The sequence below is a fragment of the Crocodylus porosus genome, unplaced genomic scaffold (genome assembly GCF_001723895.1).
Source record: "Crocodylus porosus isolate Cpor-Errol unplaced genomic scaffold, CroPor_comp1, whole genome shotgun sequence".
NCBI lineage: Eukaryota > Metazoa > Chordata > Crocodylia > Crocodylidae > Crocodylus > Crocodylus porosus.
In genome coordinates this window covers 11542839-11551885 of record NW_017728918.1, presented here as the reverse complement: position 1 = coordinate 11551885, position 9047 = coordinate 11542839, and the positions used below count along the sequence as shown (strand labels likewise).

General features: G+C 62.6%; 2 protein-coding genes across 2 annotated transcripts in view; one reads left to right on the top strand and one right to left on the bottom strand.

Moving 5' to 3' along the window:
* Positions 1–6939, top strand: part of IFT172 (intraflagellar transport 172) — a 47639-nt gene extending 40700 nt beyond the window's left edge. Inside the window, exons 40-47 of the mRNA XM_019537296.1 lie at positions 2657–2767; positions 3419–3538; positions 3835–3930; positions 4328–4387; positions 5114–5212; positions 5933–6086; positions 6451–6542; positions 6811–6939. Coding sequence (XP_019392841.1) covers positions 2657–2767; positions 3419–3538; positions 3835–3930; positions 4328–4387; positions 5114–5212; positions 5933–6086; positions 6451–6542; positions 6811–6900 — 822 coding nt within the window. The 3' untranslated portion in view covers positions 6901–6939. The remainder of the gene's footprint in view (positions 1–2656; positions 2768–3418; positions 3539–3834; positions 3931–4327; positions 4388–5113; positions 5213–5932; positions 6087–6450; positions 6543–6810) is intronic.
* A 302-nt stretch (positions 6940–7241) lies between these two features.
* The window catches only part of NRBP1 (nuclear receptor binding protein 1), a 58138-nt gene continuing 56332 nt past the window's right edge, over positions 7242–9047 (bottom strand). Inside the window, exons 17-21 of the mRNA XM_019538123.1 lie at positions 8814–9036; positions 8525–8584; positions 8061–8261; positions 7841–7975; positions 7242–7672 (exon numbers count right to left, since the gene is read on the bottom strand). Of these exons, the coding sequence (XP_019393668.1) occupies positions 7568–7672; positions 7841–7975; positions 8061–8261; positions 8525–8584; positions 8814–9036 (724 nt within the window). The 3' untranslated portion in view covers positions 7242–7567. The remainder of the gene's footprint in view (positions 7673–7840; positions 7976–8060; positions 8262–8524; positions 8585–8813; positions 9037–9047) is intronic.

The window sequence follows — 9047 nt, the reverse complement described above, 5'->3', positions numbered from 1 at the left end:
TCACAGTCAGAGCGGCTAGGGTCTGGAACCAGCTTCCAAGAGAAGTGGTGCTGGCCCCTACCCTGGGGGTTTTTAAGAGGAGGTTGGATGAACATCTTGCTGGGGTCGTTTGACCCCAGTATTATTTCCTGTCATGGCAGGGGGTCAGACTAGATGATCTACTCGGGTCCCTTCCGACCCTAGAAACTATGAAACTCTAGTGAATGAAAAGAAAGAATCAAACGTCTTTGACATCAACAGCGGGGTGAAACAGCATCGGACCTCAATGCTGGAGGCTGCGGGGAGAGAGAAACGCTGGGAAAAACCCTGGTCAGACCCTGGTCACTCTCCTTTTCAGCACATGCTTTTTGTCACTGAGCAAGACAGGCCTGTGGTCTGACCCAGTCCATGGTAATTCATATGTTCTTATAGTCTTATGAGTTCAACTCCTAAGAGAAGGAAGGAAGGAGAGCAGCAGAAAAATGACCCTGGACTTCAAAATAGCAGATTTCAGCAAACTCAGGGAATTGGGGGGAGGATACCCAAGTTGGAGGTGAAAGGCTCCAGGGGAGCCCCCTGTACTCTAAGGAGCTTGCATTAAGGGCACGGGGGCAGAATTTCCATACAGGAAGTGAGAACGGGAAGAGCAGAAGGAGCCTGGCTTGGTCAGACTGTGAACGTTTAAGCAGTGAGGTGAAACTCAGAAAGGAATCAGGCAGAGAGTGGGAACACAGCCAGAGCGCTAGAGAGGCATCACATGGAGAAAACCGGGAAGGCCAAGGCTCGATGGGAGATGCAGTTGGCCAGAGATGTCAGCTGTCATAGAAAGGGGCTCTACAGGTCTGTGAGAAGTAAGGGGAGGACAAAGGGAAACGCAGGGCCCTCGCTGAATGCCGAAGGCCACAGGTGATGTGGGGAAGGCTGAAGTAGGTAATGCCTTTGCTACTTCATTTTTACAAATAAAGTCAGCTACCAGGTGGCAAGTGCGGTGGTGGCCAGTATTCAGCAGAGCCATGCAGGACGCACCCAAAGGTACTGAGAGAATTCAGAGTCAGTGGCTGTCCTCTTTGAGAAACGTGGAGGTCAGAAGTGGTCCTGGATGACTGGAAAATGGCAACTATAGCACTCATCTTTAAGAAGGGGAAGAAGGAAGATCTGGGGACCTTACAGACCAGTCAGCCTGACCTCGACACCTGGAAAAATGATGAATCAGGTCAAGGAATCCCTGGTGAAGCTCCTAGAGGAGAACAAGGTGATCAGGAACAACCAGCATTTATTCCCCAAGGCCAAGTGAAGCCTGGACAACCCGATTGCCTTCTAGGATAAGGTGGCTGGCTCCGTGGATGGGGCAGAGCAGTGGCTGTGATATGCCTTGATGTTAAGAGGCTTGTAATGCCATCTTCCATTGTGTTCTCATGAGCTAAGGAGGAAAGTCATGTAAAGTGGATACATAACTGATCAGGTTGTTGTGCTCAACAAGGAGTCGTCCATGGCTCGGTGTCCAGCTGTGAGGAGGCATCAAGTGGGGCTCCCAAGGGATCTGTCCCAGTCCCAGTGTCTTCGTTAACAATTTGGAGGATGTGACTGAGTGCATGCTCAGCCAGCAGCTGGGTGGAGTTGCAGCGCACTGCAATGTGATGTTAGGATTTAGAAGGATCTTGGAAAGCTGGAGAAATTGGTCCAAAATCAATTGGATGAAAGTCAAGGCAGACAGCTTTTCTCCTCACGTAGAGAGTAGGACACGTAGCAGCAGCTTGGAACTACAGCAGAGCGAGATGAAGTTGGATACCAGGAAAAATTTTGCTGCAAAACAACGAGGCAGTGGGCTCGATGCTCGGGGACGGTGTGCAATGGCCATCGTGGGAGATCACATAAGCCATGCTCGGGGCACTCCAAGAATAGTAATGCCTGGGTTAGAAGCAGAGCTCCACACATGGCTTGTTTGCAAAAGATTAAAGAGCTGGGAAGGTTCATGGAGGAGATGGGATGCAGGAGGAGGGGCTCTGGCCCTCAGTCAAGGTGCGAGAAGTCCTGCCGCTGGCCCCAAACTGCCAGGCAGAGCTGAGGGGGCTCTGCTGTCTGCCACGTGGAGCTGGGGAGGAATCTTTTCCCCTCGTGTCAGGGTTTATTTTCCACCTTCCTCAGCAGCACTGGGAGCTGGCTGCAGGCCTGCTGAGGGCTGTGGCTGGGCTGTGCCAGTGCTCCTGTGGGGACTCAACCCAGAGGGTCCTGGATAGAGGGTCTTGTGACACTGCACTGGGGGCAGGAAGGGGGGTTTCCTCCACAGTCAGTTAAACTGCAGCAAGGGAAGCTGAGGTTGGAGACCAGGGAGAGCTGTCTTGCTCTGAACAGCCTTGGACCCATCACCTAGGGAGGTTGTGGACTCCTGTCCCTGGATGCTTTCAGGAGACAGATGCTGGGCTGGGGTGGTTCAGGCAGGGACCGTGCGGCCTCAAGCAGGGGCTGGACAAGCTGTGGCCACCCGAGGACTAGCCAGCCCAGCTGTACTGTGACTCTACGGTTGACCCCACACTTGCCCTGTCTCTCCAGTCAGACCTTCCTGAGTCTGCCGCATGGCCAGGCACTGTCCTAGTACCCCGTCGCTGGGACATGCTGCTCTCAGGAGCCCCCCTCCATGCCCCATCGCCAGAGACAGTCGTTCCCCCTTCTCTTCCAGAACTTCAACATTTACAAGCGTCTCTTTGTGGAGATGGTGAATGCGACCGGCATGAATAGCGCAGAGGCCTACCCCAGCTGGGCCGACCTTCGGGACATGCTCTTCAACCTGGTGAGAGGGCACTGTGCCCCAGGCCACTGCTGCCACCTTTGGGGCCTGCGCTGCAGGGGGGGAGCAGTGCCTGTGGGGGGTTGGACAGCACGGGGTGTAGGAGAGGCCTGTCAGGTTGTGGTGGCTGGCACTGGGGGCGGGGGTGCAGAGGCTTGTAGCCAACCCGCAAGGTTGGAGCCAGCAGGAGCCATCCTGGGGAGAGCAGGAGTCATCTCATGGGCTCCCCGTGCCCAGGCTCTGCCTGCTCAGGATGACACAGGCGGGATGTGTTGCCCCCTTCAGGGTTGTGAGGGGAGCAGAAGCAGGGGAAGAGTGCAGGGAGCTGGGGATTGGAGCTGGCGCGCAAGCAGGACTGGCACCGGGAGGGAGAGCCCACGCTGTCCCTGTCCTGTGCATTAGTGCTGGCAGTGCCCCCCACTGCAGCTCACCTGCAGCACTGCCCTCACCTCAACCCCACTCCCCTTCCGGCCTGGCTGCCCCGCAGGAAGCGGGATGGACACTCAGTACTGAGGACGCTGTAGCCCTGCCCTGGGGCTTCCCGTTTCCTTCTCATGGCTCACCCTACCCCTGCCTTGTTGCTGAGTGCTCTCCTGGATGGGCTGGCACGTGCCCATGGGCTGACATGTTGCTGGGACCCCTCTGCACCTGCAGTGTGAGAACCTGGTGAAGTCGAGCGAAGCCAACACACCTGCACACGAGGAGTTTGAGAACATACTGCTGGTCTGCCACTACTACGCCACCCGCTCTGCTGCCCAGGCTGTGAAGCAGCTGGTAAGGCCTTGGTTGCCCTGCACGGCAAGGAGGTGCTTTAGCCAAATACAGCATCTTGGCCCTGGCATGGGGGTACCTGGGTGCAGCTGGATGGGATGAGCTGGCAGCCTCTCTTAGCTGTAGACTGTGCCTGGGCTCCAGGTGGGGTCTGGATGGGGCTGTGAGGGGCAGTGGGCACCAGGGTCCAGGTGCCAGAGCACAGACAGCTCTACCAGCTCCCACAGGCACTGGCTGCTCATGGGTCTTGGCCTCTGGGCACCAGCTGCCCGCAGTTCTCATTACTTCACCACCCTCAGGACATTGTGGCTGCCAAGCTGTCGGTTTCCTTGCTGCGTCACACCGAGCTCATCCCTGCAGACAAAGCCTTCTACGAAGCCGGCACTGCAGCCAAGGTGAGCGTCAGTCCTGGTGTCCCCACAGGGCCGCCAGGGGCCTGGGCTGGAAGGGGCAAGGGCAAGTGCCCACCATGCTGGGACCCGGCATTGGGTGCAGCCTGGCAGCACTGGGTGCAGCCTGGCAGCACAGGGTAATGGTCACTGGGGACCTGGTGCCTGCTGGGCAGTAGCCCTGGCAACTCCCTGGCACTGCACAGGCCCCACCCCTGCATCGCCCAGCGGGGACGGGGCACTGCCTGCCCGCTGCCCCCCTGGTGCTTGGTGCATGTCCCAGCTGGAGCTCTGGTGCTGGGGCTGCCTCCCAGGCTCTGGAGGGGAGCCAGCTTGCCCCCTCTGCACCATGTGCTCCCTTCCTGTGCCATGCATTCACGCCCACCCCTGTGCTCTGCACCAGGCCATCGGCTGGGAGAACATGGCCTTTGTCTTCCTGAACCGGTTTCTGGACATCTGTGATGTAAGTGGGGTTGGGGTAGGTGGGGGAGCCGTGCTGGCTGGGGAGCCCCGGGCTGGCCCAGGGAAGTGCTGCTCACACTGCCCAGGGGCTGGGGTGAAATGAGAACAGGGCTATCTCCCATTCTGTCCATGGTTGTGCAGGGAGCTGCAGGGATGTCTCTTGGGCTTCTGGCCCCAGGGGACAAGTTCTACCAGTCCCTGGCCCTGGGTTTCGGTGCTCCTATGTGGGATGGCAGCGCTCCGGTGCAGCACAGCCTGGAGCTGGGAGCACCTGTCCTGCCAAGCTGCTTCTCCCAGGTTGTGGGGGCGCTGCTCCGAGTCTTGGACAGGACACAGTGCGTGGAGGATGAGGCCAGAGGAGGAATGATGGGCTGGGGCCATGAGGGACTGCCCAGCACCACCTCCAGGGAGAGGTGGTGCTGCTCTAGGGTCCAGCCCCCCGTGCTGTGTCCATGGAGGGAGACTGTGGGACATGCTGTGGGCTCTGCCCTGGGGTCAGCGAGGGATCCTGCATCTGGACAGGGTCTGTGCCGTACAGGGCACCCCCAGGCCTGGCACAAGCACGGTACAGGCAGTGGAGCCCTCCCGGGTGCCTAGGAGCCCCAACTCCTAGAGCTGATGGGGCTGCACATTGCTCCCAGGCCCCCCACAGGGACCACCCAGCTCAGCCATGGGCCCCATGAGCACCTGCAGGGTCGGCCCCTCGGCACAGTCTCTTTGCCTCCAGGCCATCGAGGAGGGGACACTGGATGCCCTGGACCACTCAGACTTCCAGGACACGGACATCCCCTTCGAGGTGCCGCTCCCAGCCCAGCAGCACGTGGTGGTGAGTGTCACTCAGGGAGGAGCAAGGCTGGCAGGCAGCTCCAGAGGTCACGTGGCCTGAGGCAGGATCAGTCTCACCTAAGACAGTCCAGACAAACCCTGTGTCTGACCTCAGGGCCACATGACAGTCACCCCTGACACAGCCCCCGACATCGCCTCCATTCGTGCCCCCAGCAGGGGCCACGGCTGCCAATGTCTTTCTGCCAGGGGGGTTGTGGGCACTGCAGGGACCCCAGGCCCAGGCCATGCCCCTGCTGCTGAGGAAAGCAAAACCCCCCATTGTGGACCAGGCTAAGCAGGGGGAAATCCCTTCCTGCCCCAGTGCAGCTTCAGGCTGAGCCTGAGCACAGGGGAAGGCCCTCCAGCCAGGACTGTGCAGAGTTGGTGCCAGCAGGTGCACTAGCACAGCCCAGTCCCCATCCCCAGCCTGGGCTGCAGCAGCAACCAGCGCCTTTGAGGGAGGCTTAAAAAGCCCAACACATGGAGCAGAATGTGGGGCTAGGGGGCAACCAGAAGCACCCAGAGGCCTGGGACCCCACCCCCCACAAGCAGAACACAGGCATCACTGTGCCTGGAGCATCCCAGGATGCCTCAGAAGCTGGGTAGGGCTGGCAGAGGGCATGAGGGGTGAGGAGAGCATCTCACACGGCCCCGTCACCGGACCAGGGCTGGGCAGTGCCAATGCCAGGGCTCGGCTGAGGCTGCGCTTGGCCCCATGCAGGAGGAGCAGCGGGAAGAGGTGCGGGACTGGGTGCTCACCATGTCCATGGACCAGCGGCTGGAGCAGGTATTGCCACAGGACGAGCGTGGCACCTATGAGGCCTCACTGGTGGCGGCCAGCACAGGCGTGCGCTCCCTGCCCTGTCTGCTCACTGGTGAGTTGAGTCAGCTGCTGCCACCAGCCAGGCAAGAGGGGAGGAGAGGCGCGTCCTGCCTGGTGCTGCTGCCCCCTGAGGGGGCTGGGCCCATCCAGCCCGGTGCTTTCCAAGCAAGGCCCAGGGGCCACATGATGCCCCATTGAGGCTGGCAGCAGCAAGGTATTGGGGGGCAGCCTGGCAGCTCTTGCCTCTGATGCTGCGGCCCCTGGGGCTGGCCCTGGGGGGAAGGGGCAGAGAGCACCAGGCAGGGGCTCTACAGGGGAGTGCCCCACGGCTCAGCCAGGCTTCGGCTATCTCGGTCCCACATGCAAGACCAGGGTTGATGACCCAGCTCACAGGCTCTGGGGTGGGGGGGGTGCAGGCTACCCCGTGCTGAGGAACAAGGTTGAGTTCAAGCGCCCGGGGAAGGAGGCCAACAAGGACACGTGGAACAAATTCCTGATGGCTGCCAAGGTGAGGGGCTGTGGGCAGGGCCGGGCCCGTCTGCACGGGGGCAAGGCCTGTGGTGATGGTGCCTGAAGGGAGGAGGGGCCTGTGCAGTGCGCCCCCGTGACCGTGTGCACGGGGCAGTGGGGCCCAGGAGCAGGGTGCAGGGCTCAGGCATGGTGCCCCCATGTCCCCCAGGGCTGGGGCAGGTGCTGGCCCCTGACGGGGTGAGGGGTGCTGGGGTGGTTGCTGCTCCTGCCAGGCCTGTGGCGAGCTGGACCCTGGTGTCTTGCAGACGTCGCACAGCCCCAGCTGCCAGGATGTGCTCAAGTTCGTCAGCCAGTGGTGTGGGGGGCTGCCCAGCACCAGCTTCTCCTTCCAGTGAGCCAGCGCCACCCAGGCCTAGTAAACATGTCTATGCCAAGCTGCTGGTGCCTGACTCCTGCATCTGCCACTGCAGCACCTGGGCCCCACTTCTCCCCCCTGCCCCGTCCCGCCCCCACTGGGGATCAGTCCTGCCAGGCCCAAGCATCCTGCCCCTTGTCCCCGTGCCAGTGATGCAGCGCTAAGGGGCACAGGTGTGGGTGGTGCAGCAGCACAGCTTTATTCTTGCAGCGAAGCAGCCCCTGGCCCAGGCTCATGCTGCTCCTTCCCCCCCCACCCCCCCCAGAACACCCAGACCCTCTCGGGGCCCAGCCGCTGCCTTTGACCTGGGCCAGGCCCCATTCCCTTCCCAGGGTTGCAGCCCTTCCGCCAGGCTGGGGCTGCTCCCAGAGGCCCCAGTGCTGGGGCAGGGCCCCTACTCCCACCGGGGGAAGCATGCAGGCCCAGCCTGGGACACAGGCAGCCTCGCCATCCTGCTGCCCATGTCCTCGCCTCCAGTACAGGCCCAGGGCCTTCTTGCAGCTGCACCTGAGAGCGGAGGAAGGGTCAGGCCAGCCTGGCACCTGTGCGCAGAGCAGGCTGGGGCTGTGGGTCCAGCCAGGGCCAGGGGCTGCCACTACGTGGGCAGGGGCCCCAGGGCTGGGCTTGCCGTGTCACAGCCCTTCCATCTACACACGGGCCTCAGCCTCGGCCTGCGGGGGCAGCAGCCGGTGCGTCTCACACAGGGGTAAGTCCTCAGGCACCGAGGTCTTCTCCATAGCCTCATCTTCCAGCTGCAAGGGAAGCAGCTGCCCTGAGCCCACATGCTCCTGTGGGGCACTGCTGGGGGTGGAGGGTGGCTCTCTATTCCCCCTGGCACAAACAGGCTTGTGCATCTAGCCCTGATCCCCTGCAACGGGGCTTGGGTGAGTGGGGCTGGCAGCCAGTGCCAGGGATCCTACCTGCTCCTGGACATCGGTGGGGGTGCAGGGCCCAATGCCACGGAGAATCAGGGCCACGATGCAGCACCTACCCGAGAGCACAGCCTCCGCCGCTGCCACTGCCAGGGCGGGCAGCCAGAGTGCCAGGGCTGTGTCCTGCAGGCAGCAATGTGGGTCAGGGCTGCAGTCAGGCACGGCCATGGGGAGGGGATCAGGATGCAGCACTGTGCCCAGGACTCACATAGATGCGGGTGGTGTCGAAGGGGCAGTCATTGGTGGCAAAGGCGATGCGGGCATCGGCTGGGAGGGCTGAGCTGTTGCAGCCGGCAACCAGGTGGGTGCCACGGCTGGCCACGGTGAGAGAGATGGCCAGGGCCAGACCTATGCTGCAGGCCGCTGACAGCAGCCCGTTCAGCAGCGCCACTCCCAACAGCGCCCAGTGCTGCAGCACAGCGGGAAAGTGAGCATCACAGGCCCAGCCTGGCACCCCCACCCGTGCCACCGTCCTTGGGCCTTGACCCAGAGCAGTCATCCCCAAGGGCTGTGCAGCTCCCGGCCCGGTGCCAGGTGCTGCCGTAAGCCGGAGGCAGCCCCCACCCTGACCCTGGTGCCGGCGGGAAGTGCGGCACCTCGGGCCAAGGTCCAGGGCGCGGCCGCGTCGCAGGGGCGGGGCTGCACCTTCTGCCCATGCCCAGCCCCACTCACCAGGGCCGCGCGCAGCAGGTTCCGGGACACCAGGATGGCCGTGATCCCGGCCCCGATGCTCTGGGGAGAACACGGGCTCAGCTCCCGCTGGCAGTGCAAGCCCGTGCTGACACCTCCCAGGGCCCCAGGCTTGCCCCGGCCGGCTGCAGGCTTGGGTCACCCCCAGCCCAGCCACATCCTGTGTCTTCAAGTGGCCCCGCGTGGCTGGGGCCAGGCCTGGTCCTCTCGAGGGTCCCCCGGGCAGCTTGTGCAGGGGTGGGTGGGCAAGGCTGGCGGCTCGGGGACTCACCAACAAGCCGGAGGCGACGGCAACCACGTTGGCGGTGGCGTACTCCTGCTGCGCGGAGCGGGCGCGCGTGGGCCGGGCCACGTGGCGCAGGACGGCGCCGTGCACGATGGCGCCCAGCACGAGGCCGGCGTGGCCCAACAGCACCAGCCACAGCCCGCAGCGCGCCAGGGCCCGTCGCCCGCGTGACCCTCCTGCAACGGCCACACGGTGCTGGCAACAGGGGCTCGGGCACAA